Here is a 19,311-nt window from a genome sequence, read left to right on the forward strand (position 1 = left end):
GCCTCATGACCCCAAGTCTTGGTGGTAGCACAAACGTCAACTTCCATCTCTGTAATGTAAGAGGCTACTTCGATTGCATGTTTAATCAAAGACCTAGTATTTAACATTACCATTTTTAACTCAGTGACTGTGGTAGTCTTTATTCTGGAGGAAGGTTCCCTGTGCTCATTCTCCAATAAAGGACTGCACTTCTGGTAATGAGGCAGCTCTCCTGACGATGAGAGTCTCATACAACGCACAGAGTGACAGTCTTGATGAGTTTCTGTGTTTAATGTAGGTTCTGAGGAGCTATCACTGTTTAATGCAGCAAACCTATCAAGTAATGCCATTGCAAAAATTGAAGTGATACCTGTGAGTTGAGTATTAACATCAATGAGGGAGGCATCAATAATAGATTCCTCATGACTAGCCAGAACGTTATTAGCGGGTATACTTACCTTTGGTGAGTTAACTCTCCAGATTGTTATTATCAAAAATAATTCTGTCCGCTGCGATATTGGCAAGAACATCAGCATTTCCCATGGTGAAGGGAAAGTGGGGGAGCTTCCTACTTCGAGCCCTTCACGGACTGCCACAGACCGCTTGGTGACCACGCGCTTGCACTCACGCGCATGGAATGCAAAAAAAATGGCGTGAGAACTAACAAGTGGTCTGGGAGTTGTAGTTTGTCTTGGCTAATGTAGTTACCACGCGTCTGTTTTAAAACCCGATAGCAGGATGGAGACAGAAGTTATGAACAGTTTAGGTCCTAGGTAAGAAGGCGATTACAGCAACAAATTACACACGGCAGATGCCAGCGGAATACCATCAATACACAGAATACAGTCCTGAGAGAACAAAGCAATAAAGTAAAAGAGAGGCTTGCATCAGAGTGTGAGCTGTGTGAAGGCATCATGAAATAGACACAGACAACAGGTTCAAGTTTGGTTCACAAAAGGCGTTATTAAATTAAAGATCAGGATGGAATAAGGCCTAACTTGCCCTATGCTAAGGTAGGATTTCCCTTTGTTAGAAACCTGATGGTATTCTTACTCCTAAACCCTGTGGATCCTCTTCTCAGGTAGCCAGGGAAAAGCCATCGCTTTTGGATCCCGACCCTGCGGGTGGAGAAGCGAGGGAGGATCACCTGGGTGGAGGGTCCTCAGAGATTGGGAGTGGGGTACCCATAGGCAAGACATGATATTCCCCCTTTCCCTAATTATGACCAACCTAACCCTCTCCCGACCTTTATGGGTTACTGCAAGACCTCTCTCCTCATTTCCTCACATTTAACATTTGAAAGTATTGGGACGAGGAAGAGGAGACCAAGAGTTATAGAGTTATGAACACTACACCTTCTATTTACCACTCTGGTACTGAGATGAGGAAGATGCCTGCAAAGTATGATGAGAGTTAGGCATGTCCCCTTAATCATGGTCAGACAAGTCTAATTAGGCATCCACACCTGCAGGTTGTGAAGGGGCTACAGGTGCATAAAGCGAGACCAGCGAAGAGAGAAAGGGAGCAACAGGGATGCCTGTGTAGGAGAGACGAGGGGACCCTTCCCATGAGGAGGCAGTCATGGTGGGACATGAAGTGTGACCGGGACCAAGCCGACAAACCCGAGTTGTGGGAGCCTCTATGGCGGAGTTTGAGCCTCTGGGAGCTGCAAACGAATAAGAGCCTCCACCCAGAAGCATCAAAGTTGCCGGCGGATGCAGAAGTCAAACCGCTCACATAGGCCAGAGCATCAACCTGGGAAGCCAAAGGAGCAGCAAGAGCTGCTAGAGCGAGACACTGCAGACCGGTGAGTCTTGGGGGAGAAAGACACTCAGAATCCAGGGTGCCTGGGGCTGGCTGCGTACAACTAATGAAGCACTGTATGAATGAAAGCTTCAAAGCAAGATGAGTTACATATTGAATACCAATTTGAATGGAAGTTTTCAAATGGCGTTCACCTATACATATTGAATACCGGGCTGAATGAAAGTTTTAAAATAGTGCTAAACTATGCATATTGAATACTGAAATGAATGGAGATTTTAAACGGTGCTAAACCCAGCAGATTGAATATCGAATTGACTGAAAACTTCACATTTAAACCCATATTGAATATTGAGTTGAAATATCAGCTATATAGGCAAAACAAAGAGCTAATAAAGGCTAAAAAGGAAAATCCCCATGTGTTAGGCAGGAATCTGTGCAGTTCCCTTAGGGACCACTGCAAAAAGTTTAAGACTACAGGTGTTGGCAGTAAACCCGATTGGTAGCAGTCTGCACCACCCAGATTTACCTGGTAGCTGTGGCTGAGCAGTCAGACTTCTCTCAAGAAGAGTTAGGCAGTATATAGAGTATACACATTAGGTACAAAAATACAGTAGCACAAGCAAACACTGACCAGAGCTTGGGTATAAAAGTATATAATTATTTATTTAAACACACTTGTAAAAATACACTGGTACTAATATGTCAAGCAAGTTCAAACACAGTCACTAGAAATATATACACCTCCCTGATTAATTATTCGACAAGTCTTAGGAAAAGAACACCACTTATTATCACTACAGGGGTGAGCGCTTAACCAAGATGGCACTCCAATAATTATTTAAAAAGGGAGGGAAAAGGCAGAATTAGGAAAGCACACAATACCAACACTTTTAAAAGAACCACAGCAAGTCAGGAAAGGCAGAGACTACTGTAGAGCAAAAAGTTCATAGGCCAGGCCCACTCTTGGAGAGAGCAAGGCGGAATGTGCCCAAGATCACACAGTTGGAGTACACTTTATAAGTCTTCGCAGATAGTTAAAAAAAGAGTTATTTAACAGGTCCCTGGTCACCCAAGGATAGAGAGTCAAGTATTTACGGGACACCTTGAACAGTCTGTTGCAAGGGAGACCAGGCGGGACACAGTACCCAAAATGGTGAGAAAGCACCAGTGGGGGCAGTTGTTCCTGGCAGCGGGTGCAAGTCAGTGCTTCCTCCAGGGGAAGAGAAGATCTCAACGTAGAGGAAAGCTGGAGGTCGTTGCACTGCCAGGGAAGAACCCCGCCGCAGAGTTTCCCGGTTAAAAGGTACTACCCTGGGGTGCTTGGCACGGGCGATTCGACCACGAGACGATCCAGGAAGGCGAAAAGAGGGCGAACTGGTTAACCCCACCAGTTCAAAGGAAGAAGACTCTCCAGGATGAAGATCTTCTCTGTCGTCGGGAAGTGGTGAGTCGGTTCAACAGGGCTCCACCGGTGGTGTCGTCGTTGCAGGTCGGCTCAGCTTTTCCCTCTTCAGATTCTTTAGGTCCTGTGGCGACTTCTGAAGTTCCAGTCCCTAAAGCCCTGCTTTTATGCAGAAAACCCCCATTCATCAATCCTAGCTGTCACTCAAACATGCCGGCTCACCACTGGGCCAATCACACAAGAGTGCGACTTAAGTTGCTGTGGCAACTCAGTCCAGGGTGCCTATTCCCCCCCCTCCCACACATCCTGTAGACCCAGATAGAGTGGCACCACTTTTGGAGGCTTCTGTGCAGATGCCCGCCAAAAGTGGAACAAAGGGTTCGACTTGGGTTGGAGTTACAGAGGCGAACACAAACACCATTTTAAAACCGAGTCCTGGCAAAAAGACCCAACCGGGGAATACATATTAAATAAATAACCCGGCGGTATCTTTAACATTACACCAAAAAAGTGGTGCGTTTAAAATGAATCCGGTGGAATATTTCGCGTGGTAACCACTGCCACCAGCCATAAACTCGACGAGGGGGTCTGCACAGTGCCCCCTCGAAAAACAGACCCAAGGGCAATCTAATTACCCCTACCAGTACTTCCACAATATGATGGTTTGTACTGGTTCTGTTCACAATTTAAGACTAGTAAAGTCAATGGTGACTTTACATGCCCTGGGAGACAGTAGTCAGTCCCAGGGTATGGAGTCTATGTTTGGGGGTCACTGACACCCCAGTGTTACTGCACTGAGGGTTCTGTGTAACACACATACCAAAAACACATGAAGCCCTATGGAGTAAAAGACCCCATAGCCCATAAAATACATTACAAAGTCAAAGGACCTTCTCAAATCATGCCTAAGAGTGGGAGAGTCTCACTCTTAGCAGGAGAAAAAAAGAAACCCCAAAAATCCAGCAAAGCTGCTGGGGGGACTCACTAGGTTTGGGAAATTAGCCTATACAGAGAATTTTCCCTAACACCATGTGAAAGCAACCTATGGTGAAAGGAACACGTGTGATGTTGTGCAACCAAAGGTGCCATGAACAGGACCACCACCAAGTGAACTTTGGGAGTAAATGCAGTGTGGCAAGGCCAAAGACTGGCAAGAAGATTGTAAAGACTGTGCGGAGAGCCAAGAGGCAAACAAGGAGAAACTAAAGGAATGTGACTTAATACACAGAGGCAAATGCAGAGGAACCTGTGTGGGCTAAAGGGCCAGGGGCCCCCGATCGCGCCACCTATGATGGGTGGACCTTGTGGTCTGGCGACTGCGCCTAGACCAGTTAGCCCTACATTGTGAAAGATAAAGCCACTGCGAAACTAACCAAGAAGAAGCACTGCAAGTGAACTGGTGACGCAAAAACCAGGAGGAGGGTCAGGTTGGCCCAGAGTTAAGTTGAACTTTAAAGACTGAATCACACATTGGTTGTTACATTGAAGTCTTGGGGAAGGGAATCCTGAGACTCGATGAACTACAACTACCATCTTGAGGACAGGGCCTGAGACCCCTTTTGTTTGAACTGTGTTACTTTGAACTTGGGGAAGGGAGCCCTGAGGAGTTTGTGGAACTGTTTGAACTCAAACAAGGGAAATCCTGAGACTTTTTGTGGAACCTTCTTGAACTTGGGGAAGGGAAGCTGAATAATAAACTGGGAGCTGGAAGAATCTCAGAACTCTGTGTTGATCACCATCTCTTTGATTTTTGACATCCCTACACATTGTTTAGCTCTAGTGTTGAGGGCAAGTCTATGTTTCGGACACAGACAGATCTTTAAGTTGAGCTCTTTGACTCAGACTTTCCATATTTTTGTTCAGGTAGGAAATTTCCACCTTAGCATAGGGCAAGCTATGCCTTCTACGATCCTGACATTTAAGTTAATACATATCTTTTGTTTGAACTTTAAGTCTGTTGTCTGTGTCTTGCACACCTACCTAAAGAAAACTAAGGATAGTCTGCATCAGGAAGCCCAAATCAAATATCTTTGTGCCCAACACCTATACTTGCCCTCACAACTAACTGTATACAATGTGTGAGATGTCAGCATCAAAATGAATACTGTTCAAATCTTCTAACTTTCTCAAAACAAAACAGTTCCTTGGGAATCTTCACAGCTCATTTGATATTGGTACTTTTCACAGGTTCATATAGGCAGTTCAGTATCTTGGTTTCAAAAGCACATTAAAGGTTGCTGCAAAGCAAACTTCTTGACAATTTCTTGCAATGGCTTCTTCTTACAGGGCACTCTGTCTAGGTCGGCTTGTCAGAGCACACAGAGTTCCCCCTTTACAGGCCATGCAACCGATATCCCTTTTTGGGCTTCTCCTGGCTCTTGCTAATGCTTCCTTATGCAGGCTGTTGCCAGTGCAGGGCCTTGCCCAAAACTAGGTTTCTCATAAGATGCCCTTCTGGGTGTTTATCTTGACTTTGCCAATACTTGTGTTTCATAAAATGCAGTTCATAGTATCCATTAATTTCACAACTTTTCTTCACTCCACTCCTGAGTACTTAGAAGTTGCTTTTGCTCTGCTCGGCATTCAATAGTGTTTATAATGGCTTTCAGTTTGTTCGTTATTCAAAAGTACTTTTAATGGCTCTGTGCAATATTCAAAGCCACTTGTAAAGCTTTTCATTTCGGTCGGCATTCAAAAGCATGCTCACGGCATATTCGCCTGCCAGCCTGGTGTCTTCCACACTCATCGGTCGGAGTTTACGGCATTGTGAGGTCTCTGCATCCATGTGTCTCTGTTTTCCTGTGCGTTACTTTGTCTTCCTCTCCCAGCTGCTCTTCGTAGCGCAACTCCCTAACGATGCTCCACTTGCAGGTCAGCATTCCTGTGACCGCTTTGCTTGGTCATGCTGGTCTTCCTCTTGCGGACTGCCACCGGCTTCCAGCACACCTTGGTTTCGCTTCCTGCTGCATAAACTCTGCATCTGCACAAAGGTCTCGGAGCACTCCTCTTGTGCTCCTCTTGCCCCACCGCTGTCCTGGAGTTGCTTTCTCAGCTGCTGCCTCGGCTTTGCCAGCTGACTCTGCCTACACAGCTGACCCAATTTCCCTCTTGATTCCAGCTTTTAAAGTTCCTGCCTCCATGAGTATTCCAAAAAGGACTAGACCGATCACCATTAATGCAGTAGTCCTGCCTTACTCGTGCTGTCCTCCTCCTCGTCTCAATACTTGGTCGGGGTCGATATGTGTCTGCTTTATTAAAGTGAGGATGTGTTGTTCTAGTTATTCTCTTCTTTGTCCCAGTAGCATACTGGTGTGTTTTGGGGAAGGTTTTGGGGGAAACACCTGGAAAGGGTTAACAAAAGCCTATAAAGGCTAGAGGGATGGAGGGTTTGTTGTGAAAGGAAATGGGGGGGATACCATGTCTCACCTAAGGATGTTCTCTCCCCACTCCAAGTGTCCCCCTCCCAAGTGATCCTCACTCGCATATCCACCCCCAGGGTCGGGATCCAAAAGCGATGGCCTTTCCTAGGGAGGTGAACCTGCTCCGCAATACCCACCTAGGGCTAGAGGCAAGAGCGACCTCACTGGGAGAGACTCCTCCTATGGGGACACAGACTTGCGTGCCTAGGAGGAACTCCCTAAGAACCTGCCCAAGTAACATAATTGTTGGAATACTCCTAGTCCTAGTCTAGAGAGGAGTGTTGTACAGTCAGTTCAAAGAGAAGTGAAAGATTAATACTTGAGAACGACCCACTTCATGATAATTCATACCAAGAAAGAATAAGTGAAAGAAAAGAACAGGCTATAAAAGAGTAACCTGAGAGCAAGTTGAACTTTGGAAAGAAACTTCCCGACCAAGAGAAGCAGGAAATCAAAGACTATGAACCTTTCAAGAAGCTAAGACATAGAAGGAAAAGATATCTGCTGGTTAAGTGTACCAGGCGAGGAGAAGAGGATCAACCCTTATAGAAGGATACAAGAAAAGAAACAAAGGTCCATGACCATAATGACAGAACTGTACGAACTGATCAAAATGATCTCTACCGATAATCTGAAGGTCATTTATTAAAAGGTGCCTGAGAGATCAGTCAAACAACCTCAGGAGAAAGGAGATAATCTCCTGACTTTTAGTAATTAAGAATAGCGGTAGGGTCAGTTAGATTGGAGTCGGACGGTGGGCTGTTTCCGTAAAAGACATTCACTGACGAGCACCTTAGCTAGTTTTGTTAGTTAGGAAAGCCTTGTAGATCATGGAAATATAGGGTCTACCAAAAGGCACCGTATGTCGGGCATGGGTGTCGGATCATGAAGGAGTGTCTGCAGATTAGGGACTGCAGTATGTTGATTGTATGGAGTGCTCTGAAATGGTGGCAGTCTCAGCAGATTCCCAGTGGCTTTAGTGCAGAGCAGTGGAAGAGTAGTAACCAGAGAGACTAGGAGAGCAGTTTAGTGAGATGGACTGTGGCCCGGTCTAACTGGTCACTTCAAAAACTGCCTTTCTCTTGAGTGTGAAACATGGAAGTCCTGGAGCATTCCCATCAAGTTACTTGAAGAAAAGTCCAATGAGCATAAAACAGATTCCTTTTTTTGCCATACTCCTTTGCCGCTTAACCCTGTTGAAATCCTCCAGACCTGGTTGAGTTTCCCAACCTGGGGATATAAGCAAAGGTGAAGACTTATTATTATTTTTTTTATAAAACTTTTTATTATTTTTAAACAACATAAACAAACATGTCCACACTCTAGAGGGGGGGGCAACAATTCCCTCTCGCACCTACGAATCATCGGAATCACACTACAGGTGAAACATAGTATGGTCTCTTAACACATATGATTATATTCTTCTTCAACAGTATCACATGAACTTGATTTCCACATCACATCCCTAGATGCCAACTCGATTTTCTAATACAAACATCCCTTCAGTGGGCATCTTCCCATTTCTGGGTTCAGGTTTTCAGATCCACAATTCAGTCAGTGAGCAGTGAGCTGCCATGTTAGAGCTTCTGCACCGGCAGATTGCCAACTCATTCATTACCACTCACGACTATTGCCTTTCTTTCAAAATGTGACTATTTGGTTTTGGAAATAATGGCTTCTGCTTCTAAGAGCTCGTTAAGCCTTTGATTGCTGTGTGGAATGTATATATAAAGGTCCAAAATAAATGGGCTAATATTCCCCTTTGGACGTACATTTGTGACCTTTTATTCTTGGAGGACCGATGCATGCTCTGTAATCCTAGTAACCTTTGGCAAAATTCTAACGGAGTCCATTGTACAAGGGTCCAATATGATTCTTTGCAGCATAACCATGAATCCACACTTTGTTAATTCATGTTGTTGAAGGCTAATTGTATTTATGAGAAATTAACTTGTATACATTTTATTGTGCCTAAATAAACTTTACGTACATAACAGTATCTGCCTCATGAGACAGGCAAACCCTTGGCCTTCGTGGTGGTGTCAGAAATTGCTTTGATTTCTAGGATCCTTCTCCTACACTTTCTTGATCCGTGTGCTTAAATGCTTTGCTTGACCAGGTTTATGCATGAATTGTAATAATCATATGTTCATACTCTGACATTTTTTCAAACGGAAGGTTTGCGCTTTTTTCCAGTTTTAATGCGACATTGATCTTTAGCACATGGCAGACCAAGTACAGTTGCTTTTTAACTTAACTGTCCTTCTGTGAAACTCTGGAACACCTATTAGTGATTTGCTCTGAGTGAAAACAAAAACATAGTTTGCATTTGTCCAGATTCTTGGTGACATTTCAAAGTAAGGAACCTAATGAGATCTGGAATTATGAGTGTAAACCAGATTTCTGTATCTAAAGTCACGATTAATTTTATACAGGATGTTTTAGTAATAAATGATGCAGAGTAACTATAGGATTAGGGTTTTCTTTTTATTATTTCTGTTTTTTGTTTTGTTCTATGTATTTTAATGAATGTAAGATATATTATTTAAGTGGTACTTTTTTTTTTTTTTTAGAAATGATTACATAGGAAAATTGTATTTAAATTTGGACATTGGATGACAAATGTGAAAGGTTTATTCTAAAACCAAACAAATTAAATAAAACAAATGTAAAAAGTAACTACAACTTATTGTTTGTAATGAATATATTGGTATCCACATTATGCACCAAAACAAAATGTTATAATTGAGTTGTCGATTTGGCTTACCAGATTTCATTTTCTTTCAGAATTTCAGTCTTTACAATTGCAATTGGAAGAATCGATCACTGAAAATTTTAATATCAAGCAGATGAAAGATTTGTTTGAGCAGAAGGCAGCTCAGCTGGCAACTGAAATTGTTGGTGAGTAAATTCATAATGCATACAGTGGTTATTTACATTCGCATTTAAATCTGATGAGTAGCTCTTCATGATTTCATGTACTCCACCAAACTGTTCTGCTTTTTCCTATGAGGTTGACAGCTCAATGATTTAACTTTTTTCCTAAGGGGAGACATTGGGATCATGCACCCATTTCAATGCTGCTTTATTATCTACCCACTAGTTATGGTTAAGTTGCTAATCCCATAGGAAGAGCACTTTTTGGGCGACTTATAACTTCGCTCCTCCTGGACGAATCCTCACCAAACTTTGCAGAAAAAGTATATGGCCCACTCTGAATTTTTCTGTAAAGTCTGGTGAGGTGTGGTCCAGGGGCAGCGAAGTTATAGGGGGGGGGGTCCCAAAATGTCTTTTTTTTCCCCATAGACTGAATGGGAAAAAAACTTTGCTTACGCCTAGAGCCCAAACTGCTGGACGGATTTTCACCGAATTTGCGGCAGGAGCAGCAGCTTTGTCCCGAAAGCATGCTTTTGTAAAGTTGGTGAAAATCCGGCCAGTAGTTTTTTTTAAAACGATCAAAAAGTAGGTCTAAAAAAATGTGTGATATCTATGTCCGCACCCCAGACTTACTTCCCTGTTCGCTCCGCGGACAGGACACCGATTGGCTAATCGGCTTGCGTCGTGACCGTGGACATGTGACGCGTTCACTGACTGGATAGTGAAGAGCGTGAAGTGCGTCAGATTGTTCCGATGCACCCGCCATCTTGGATCCTTGTTTGGTGTCCGCGGACATCACGGCAAAAACTTATTAAAAAACACAACATTGCACTTGTTAAACTTATCAAATAATCTCTGGGGAGGTGAGGGTTGATGAGAATGGGGTGGGACATTGCTGTAAGAAGCAAAAAAGCAGTGTTTTTTTGTCGCGAAAGTCACACGGTACATTTGGAGGTGTTCCACAATATATGCCTAAAGTACAGGTGAAAGAGATTGCATTTTGGCATTCAAGGGATGGAGGTGTATAATCATGGAATTGTGGACTTGTAAATATAGATTGTTGCTTCTGCAGTCTGCAACCCCAACCTTACCTTGTGGTATTACAGAGTAATACTAAATTCCGAATGCCCGTTACTCTATATTGTTTATATTGGTTGCCCAATATTTATCAATATTAAATAGAAGCAATTTTGTGTTATTTTACACTCTTAATTAAAACGCTTGATGTTTATAAATTGATGTGCTGGTGGTACACCCAGAGAGCAGCAAATAAAGGACTAATCTGTCTGTGTTAAAATGTAATTAAAATAATACTGGAGTCAGACTGGCGCCCCTTAGAGCCTGGTATCTCAGGCAGCCACCTGCAGTGCCTGATGGACGTAGATGAGAATAACAGTTCTCATGGATGTGGTCAGGCAAGCTGTTGCAAAGTAAGAATGTATTTTGATTCTGAGTGAAGGTCACCAGCTTGGAATTTTTGGTTGCGAGCTAAGGAAGCCCACGCATCGGACACACAGTAGAAGGTTCAATTGTTTTTTGATCTTGAGAGAAAGGGACCATTCCGAAAAGAAGTCAATGAAAGGAGGTTTGTAATAATGAAAATATGATAAGGTTATGCATTCCAAAAGTGTGTAAGGAACATGTAAATTCAGTTTATGAAGAATCGTTGGTGCAAACACAGTGTGCATTACGTTCTGAGTTACGCCAAGAGAATGGAAATGGTGAATATAATGTAAGTTTGATTTTCGACGATTGTATACCAGAACGAGCATTAAATTATTATCTGAAGATTATTTTTGGGTTACATTCTATTCGTCTGTTCTGGGTGGCTTATTGCAATGAAACGCAAGTACAATCTTTGTGTGTAGTTGTCTTTTTAACGTGGTTATGGGGAGACTAGCATCGAGGTGTATGATGGGCACCACTCGGTTGACCCAGGTTCAACGCTAATATTTCATTAAAATGTAATGTATGACCATATCGAATTGTGTATTACTTTCCACATTGTTTTCTCTATGTTGAGATTGTTTGATGTCTGTGCTAATCGTTAGTTTAAACTCTATGCCGAATTAATAAGTCAATAGGTAAATTGTAATAAATTTCGGGTAGTGAGACAGATTTTCTTTTATGTTTTCGAAACAGATACATTCTGCCTTTCTGCAATTGTCATAGATTCCAGATGCTAACTGACGGCTTTTTTAATCGGCAGCTGAACATAGTTGTCAACACCTGGATCACAGTGACTCTTTTTTGGGACGATCGCCCAGGGCCCATATGCCCTTAAGCTGTACTAGCGATTTGGAGTAACATAAGATCCTTTACGGTGGTCTAGCCCCAAGTTGATGCAGAAGCCCTGGAATTCACTGTGCGACACAAGCGCTTCTTTTACGGAAAACAAACACCTGTGTACGCAAAAAGAACAACGCGTGCCTCACGATAAACATTTTGGATCGCGAGCGAAGAAACAAATTTGCAATTTGATTGAATATGGCAATAGTCGGATGTTCTCGGAGCGTTTATTGTGAAATAAAAGTACTTTACAAACTGTATAGTGTTGTTGTTTTCTTTTAAAGTACGGTTTAATGGGCGTGTTTGGCTACGCTGATAAACGTCACCGAGAAAGGTGGAGAATATCGCTAGGTCTGGTGATGTGAGGCTCAGGGGCGGGGCATATGATTTAGTGCAGGGCAGTTTACCTTAGGCAGATGCAGCAATGGATAAGAATAGCACAAGATGGACACGCCCTGTTGCCAGATTTAGTATGTTTATAAAAGAGGAAAAGTGAGGTAAGGTGAATTGGAAATGTTTGCGATAGATCAACATATGTATAAAAATACATGGCCGAACCCTCGGCACAATAATATTTACTGAGCATTGCACTTGTCAAACTTATGAAATAATGTCTGGGGAGGTGAGGGGTGATGACGATGGGATGGGATGGGATATTTCTGACCTGATTTCGAATGAATTTACAGAGTTTGGTGGGATTTTGTGCAGAGCTTATATGACGATTGTGTGTGCATTCATTTGACAGTTATGAAAAAATAAAACGTGGGTGGATTTCCAGCAAACTTGCGTAAGGCGCATTGGTAAGGATCTACAAGCATGGTTTTGCAAATGTGGCAGTGTTTTCTTATTTGACAAGTGTCATAATGTAGTTTAAAAAAATAGCGGTACAGCTTTAGTGACTGAGGGGTAGCCTGTGGCCATGGGCAGTGGCCAGAATGTCCGAGTCATGGAATAAGGTCATGATCTGGACAATCTGGCTACTGGCCATGATCAGAAGGGACAAAACATAGGTTTAAAATGGCCATGTCCACCAGGGACTGGCTTTATGGTAGAGTTATTCGAAATTAGGATAGATTTGAAAGGGAAGAAAAATGTGGTCTTGGTAAAATGGTCATGGGGTGTTCTTTTTGCCTTCTGTAGGCTGCCATGGAAAGCGAAGAGGGGTCCTGTATGGAACCCCCTCCTTCCCTTTCCATGGTGGCCATCTTGGAAAAGGATTTTCCTTCCTAAACCGGTGTAGGACGAAAAATCCTCTTTGGTACCACGGGTTCCCGCTTTGGGAACTTAGGCTGCTAATGGTCTTCATCCCCCATTTCAGGGGCTGGAATGGGGGGGATAATGTTCCAGAGACCTCGTTATCCACCCTCGCTTCGCTTGGGCTGATAACTTGGGCTGCTGGGCCGGTATCCATCGTTCCAGTCCCTGGAACGGAGGATGAACGCCCCAATATTGCCATTAGTATAACACAAAATGCAAATGGAAATTTTGGAAAATCTTATTGAGTCTATGAACTTTACTGAGAAATATAAAGTACATGGAGTCTATACGTTTTTTTTTTAGTTCTATTTTTTAACTGTGAAAGGTTTTTCCTAAAGGAACATTTCTTTTGTTGTTTTTGGATGTATTTTTTTTTTTTTAGGCAGGAGAGCGAAAAACGAAAGGTGGGGAGGGAAATGAGGGCAGAGGCACCAAACACTAATATGGAGGGCCATGTGCACAGGGGAAAATGTTGCGCGTGTGTCATTTCTAAGGTAAGGGGCAGTGTTTCTCTTGCTCCTTGATTACAGCAGTGGTGGTGTCTCTTGGGGAGGAGGGATGGCTTTAGCTGATGCCATTTTAAGATAAATAGCAGTTTTGCTAATACTTCATGGTTAAGTTGTGCTAGTAAAAACCTATGAAATTCAGTTAAAAAATGTTGTTAAAGGGACGTTATGGTTCCAAGTAAAACCGAAAAACCCTTTAAAAATCGCCAGTTATGGTAAGGTAAGCAACCATAACTCCCGCCACCACTGTGCACTGCTAAGACTAACACCCAGGACATCAAAGATGACATCACAAATGTCATTGATGACATCACTGATGACATCACATGTCTGGCTCACTCTTTTTTGCTTTAGTTTTATATCTTAGACAGTAATAGTCAGGAACAAAGACATAAAAAAGTACTATATTTGTAGACTTATACTTCAAATATGTTCTTACAATAATTGACTTAGGGGCCACACACAGCATATGAAACATATATATATATAGGAAAAATACACACTTAAAAGATAGCAAAGCTTTCTGTGTATGAAGACAATCCGTAAGGTTATCAACACTTTTTTATTGTTCTGCTGTTTTTTTATTACTGTACTTTCTCTGGATGTGCTCATATTTGTATTCGCATTACTTTCTTTAGGGTGCAGTCACATCATGTGATAGTTGTAAATAGGGAAGTAGCAGGTTTGAAGTAGAGCAATCCTTTCTGTGCATAAAGATAATCAGTTAGGTTGTGAACACTTTCTGCTTCTACTGCTGTTTTTTTGCTTACTTCACTTTCTCTATATATACTCATATTTGTGTGTGTTGTCTTTGTGTTTAGTATGTAATAATGAAATTATGTAGTAAGTGTGTTTTATTAGCTAGTTATTACATGTTGCATAGTACACAAAACTCTAATAAGAAAGCATTTATCATTTCACTATTCAACATGGGAAGATTATAAATATTGCCCCTCCATCATGTATGCTGCACACAATGCTTGTATTTATACATAAGTAGCTTAGTATACTGTAAAAACTTCATAATAGAATGCTATTTATATCAATGCATTGCCTAATGTACTACATAGCTCAAGGTATCTATTCCAATGATCCTTGACACTTTTTTAAACAGTGTTTTTATCAACATTATAATAAGAATCCCTTGTACAGACTTTTCATGAAAAGTAAATGCACGTGATGTCATCTTTGATGTCCTGGGTGTTAGTCTTAGCAGTGCACGGTGGTGGCGTGAGTTATGGTTGCTTACCTTACCAGAACTGGCGAATTTCTGGGTTTTTTCGGTTTTACTTGGAACCATAACGTCCTTTTAACAAATATTTTTTACTGAATATATATATATATATATATATATATATGTTAATTAACACACCAGATCTTTAGAGTCAGGTTAACCCGTGTTTAGGTCTAAGTAGAGGGGATTTTCTCTGAGTCAGATGGATCAATTTTTCAATCCGTTCTTCTGTTATGTAGAAAGAGTTTGGATGAACGCTCTGTAATCTTGTCAGCCATTTTGGAGAACACAGTTTTGCTATGCAAGTCATGGATTGAGTTGTCAAATGTATAAAGAGTTTTTGTTTTCATACTGCCTAATGTATTAATGCAATTTATTTTTAGCTCCATTACTTTTTTGTTATGGATGCTGCCTGTAAGACTGGTGACATTTTTACGCATTCATACTCCATTCCGTTTTTTATTGCTCTTGGAACTTAACTTTTGCCAATGGATTCCACTGTCAGTTTAGTTAAAGAATATAAAAAGGGTCCCTAGTCCCCAGGTCCCGTGCGTTACGATGTAGTATGCCTTTCATTGGCGCATAGCATCTCCACTATTTTCCCAGGCACCATATTGGAATAGTGACATGCCAGACAATGCTATCTATTTGTTTTTCAGTTCCCTGCTCATGCTTTCATTGAGGGTGTGTTTTACTTCTCTGTAAAAGGTTTAAGATGGGCCATACCGTGTAACAATACATTATACAGAATTAATTTCTGAATTATTTTATAGATGAACATTTTTGCCTACATGTTGGTGGTTTTGCAAGATAATGGGCTTCATTACAAGTATGGCGGTGTGGTATAAAACGGCGGTGTAACAGCTGTAATTCCATTATTGCTGCATCGCTGCACTACAAGTTTAGCAGTGAGGTGGAGGAGTTTCCTCCAGCAAAAAGCTGGAGCGAAATCTGCCAAAAATCTGCAGAACTACCTCCCGTGGATTTACTGCTTGCAGTAATTAGACTGAAATCCTCTTGGAGTCCTCTGTACTAAATAAAAAACCTGGAACTTCCACTGCCTTACACTGCTGTAAATCCGCAGGAACAGTAAATGCGTTTTGTGGTATTTTGGCAGATTTACCCCCGAAATAGCACCAACTTGTAATGAGGTCCCGCGTAATTGTTTCCAGGAAATTGCTGGGTGGGAAGGAGGAGCAGTATGTACATAATTTTTATTCATGAAGCTTGTGATCTTTCTTGTTTTTTCATAGTGAACAAGAAGTTCTAAAGTGGAAGGAATGGGTGTATGTGCATACTACTATCTCCTGCAGAAAGTGAAATTCTAGTGAGCTTAAATGTCACTTCTTTGTGAACTTCCATTGCTTCTAAGGATGGCATACAGACCCCGAGATTGATACTTCAAGCACCAGCATTCAGCATATTAGCTGCATGTCAAAATCAATAGCGTTCTAAAAGCGCCTATTTTATTCTCCATTACAACATCTTCGTTTACAATGCTAATCTTTCCAGCATTTTAGGGTGGGTTGCGGGGGGCGGTTATGAGGCTAAATTCCCCCTTGCCCCTTCACTAGGGGCTGGTTTGAGGAAGTATTTATGGCTTCTCAATAGCTCCTAGGATTTTGTTGATCTATCTCGAGTTTGTATCCATGGATCAGTGAGGTTTGCGTACCTGCAATGGGCTTTACACTACGATGTACAGAAAACCCACTATTGTCAGCTCGCTCCTGAAGGCATGTTCACCCTAACTCCACAATTGGTTGTCTTTGTACTGAGGAATGTCTGTGATCCATGTGGAATTGTTACTCTGTAGAAGATTCATTTAGAATCCAACAACCTGAAACATCAGTTTTAGGCCATATGGTATCAGAACAGATCTATCGATTTAGTTTAAGGGAGCACTCCAGAAGGAAGGATGGATAGATGGCTATTTAAAGAAAAAAGGGAGGTTTTTTGTCTTTTGTATGTCATTCTAAACCTGCCCAAGAAAAGGTTGGGCTTACAGCATCCAATTACAGTGACCAACGGGCCACTTGTAAGATTTCTCAAAGACACTGCCACTTTGCATCCGAATCTGAATCTAAAATATGCAAAGAATCTAGCTTTAACTTTCAGGAGACTGCCCTATCTTGGTGACCAATTTTGTTCACGGTATTATGCTACCTAGCTAACCGAGCCCTGTCAAGCTCTTGGCTATTAGCACTTGCCCAGAGTTTATTTTAGATGAGTGTTGTAAACTCTGTGACTGTGTCTCCCATAATAATTGTATTGTATTGTATGGGATATGTATAGAGTACACAAAGACCAGAACGTATTGAGGCGCCAAGGGTGAGAGAGAAGCTAAGGGGGTTAGACTAAAAACAAGTGGGTTTTGAAAGCCTCACGGAATGAAAATAAACTCTTGAGGCTTAATCAGAAGTTTAGCACATGGTCTTGAACATATTTTGCAAGATTGTGAAATATATAACATGCTCGCCATATGCGCGATAGGTCAGCAGATCCCTCAAAACCCAGGTTTTGTGGCACATGCCAATCATAAAAAAATAAAAACTTGGCCCAACCGGTTGCAATGCGTATTGAACATCATAATGGATCCCAATCGCGTTTTGGTTTCTTTGGATTTGAGTAGATCATTCCTACCATTAGACAGGTTAATTTAGAACTGAAGCTGAGAAGGGTAGACGGTAGCTAGATCATTCGGCCCCACTGTGAATGATCTGTAACCTTAAAATGTGGATGAAAAGGTGTGCTCATTTTTGAGGGAATGAACTTTCAGAGAACGGTCTTCCTTTCACCTTTCAGTATTTAGCTTTATATATGCCCAATTTCAAGTCTTTATTAGTATCCGTTAATCTGATGGGACATTTTTAATTTTTTTGTGAGTGCTCTTTATTTTCCAAGTTCAGAGATAAAACCTGTATTGGTCACATGTGGAAGGTTTTGAAGGAATCTGCACCACTGGTATTGCTCTGGGCAACCTTCCACACCACAGTTTCTTTAGCCCGTCTGCGCCATTGTAAAAGGGGTCCAGGCATAGATCAGTCAGGTACTGCCACCAATGGTAGCAGCCCAGCTCGAACTGCTAGGCCGGGTACCCTCTGCACGGAAACACAAGCAACCCCAGACATGTTCGGCCTTGTTGGGCTCCTCCGTGAGGTGCAGCTTGGTTCCCTCTGGCGCAGCAAGCAAGGGACTCGCGTCTGGGCATACCCTCTCTCACATAGTGAGACAAACTGTAACCACTGAAGTGATGGGTGGAAGGTTTTGAATGAATCTGGACCACTGGCATTCCTCTGGGCAACCTTCCACACCACATACTAGTGGTTCAGATTAATTCAAAACCTTCAACCCATTACTTTTTTGGTTTCAGGATTTACTATGAGCTATGGAGATGGTTGCCTTTAACCCTCACGCTGCCATTTTGACTTTACATATATAGGACATTTTCTATAGATGTGTCAGATTTCAAACCCATTGGAGACATTGAATTTGGGTCATGATTGCGACATTGGGACTGTAGCTTGGTGAGATTGTTCTGGGGTGAGGTTGGTTGGGTGTGCGATGTGGTGATTGAGGGTTTACCTGCTTTGGATTTCAAAATGGTGATATTGGGGGGTGATGAGTCTCTGGAGGATCTTACTCAGAATCAGAAGAAGTGGTTGTTCCGAGGGGCAATGATCGGTAAGAAAATTGTTTTGCGGAACTAGAAGTCGGTGTTGACTCTGAATATTGAGACGTGGTTGATTGAAATGCATGACTTGGCGGCTATGGAGAGCACACTTTAAAGAAGGGAAGGGAAATTGGTTTTATTTGAGAAAATTTGGGGTAAATTTCTTCAGCTATACTAGACTTGGTGTTGTACTTATGTAAATAGGGGCTGGGGGGAGGTGACTGGGGATGTGGTGAATTAGGCTGGGGGCTATGTGTGGTTATATGCTTCAATGTAATTAAGTGTTTTTTAAAAAAATGTGTTTTGATGGTTTCAAGTACTTTAAATGTCTTATGGAGTGTATTGTAATGTATGTGATTTTATAGTTTGTAAATAAAGTTTCCAAAAAAAAGAAAAAAAACATATAAAAAAAACTACAGTGGTCTAAACATTATTATGTGTTCCCCCTTACTATCCTCCTCCACGCTTTCCCCCAACCTCTCTACTTTGTTTTAACGGGCAGTGCCATTAAACACATTTTTATCAGCTCTCAATGATGCATGCAGTCCTATGCATGGTTGATAAAGCTATGTATAAAATACTACTCCCCCATAAGAGAATTTTCTGAGGCAAAAATGCATGCTTTTTAGCTAATTTGCATACCCACAATGAATTACTCAGTGTCTGTCTCTGAACCGTAAGTCAACTATCGGGTGTGCCAGTTTGGTGGTCTTGTGGCATGATTCGCTTTTTAGCTGAAATGCCGTTATATTCACATTTATTTTCCACACTTGTGTTTTTAAACCCACCATGACGTTAATGGTGTTTTTTTATATATACATAAATCTTATTATTTTTTTTGTTTCTGGGGTTTGTGAATCGGTTTCGATTCACATGCTATGCTTAGTCTGCCATCTTGTGGCTGATGAGTA

The 19,311-nt window shown here is 41.9% G+C and overlaps 1 protein-coding gene across 4 annotated transcripts in view; it reads left to right on the top strand.

The window, feature by feature from the left end:
* Window positions 1–19,311, top strand: part of EEA1 (early endosome antigen 1) — a 1,786,886-nt gene that overhangs the window by 349,667 nt on the left and 1,417,908 nt on the right. For all 4 annotated transcript variants that reach the window (XM_069629072.1, XM_069629073.1, XM_069629075.1 and 1 more), the window contains one exon: window positions 9,355–9,468. In XM_069629072.1, coding sequence (XP_069485173.1) covers window positions 9,355–9,468 — 114 coding nt within the window. The remainder of the gene's footprint in view (window positions 1–9,354; window positions 9,469–19,311) is intronic.

The sequence above is a fragment of the Ambystoma mexicanum genome, chromosome 12 (genome assembly GCF_040938575.1).
Source record: "Ambystoma mexicanum isolate Mex_15411 chromosome 12, UKY_AmexF1_1, whole genome shotgun sequence".
NCBI classification, from domain to species: Eukaryota; Metazoa; Chordata; class Amphibia; order Caudata; family Ambystomatidae; genus Ambystoma; species Ambystoma mexicanum.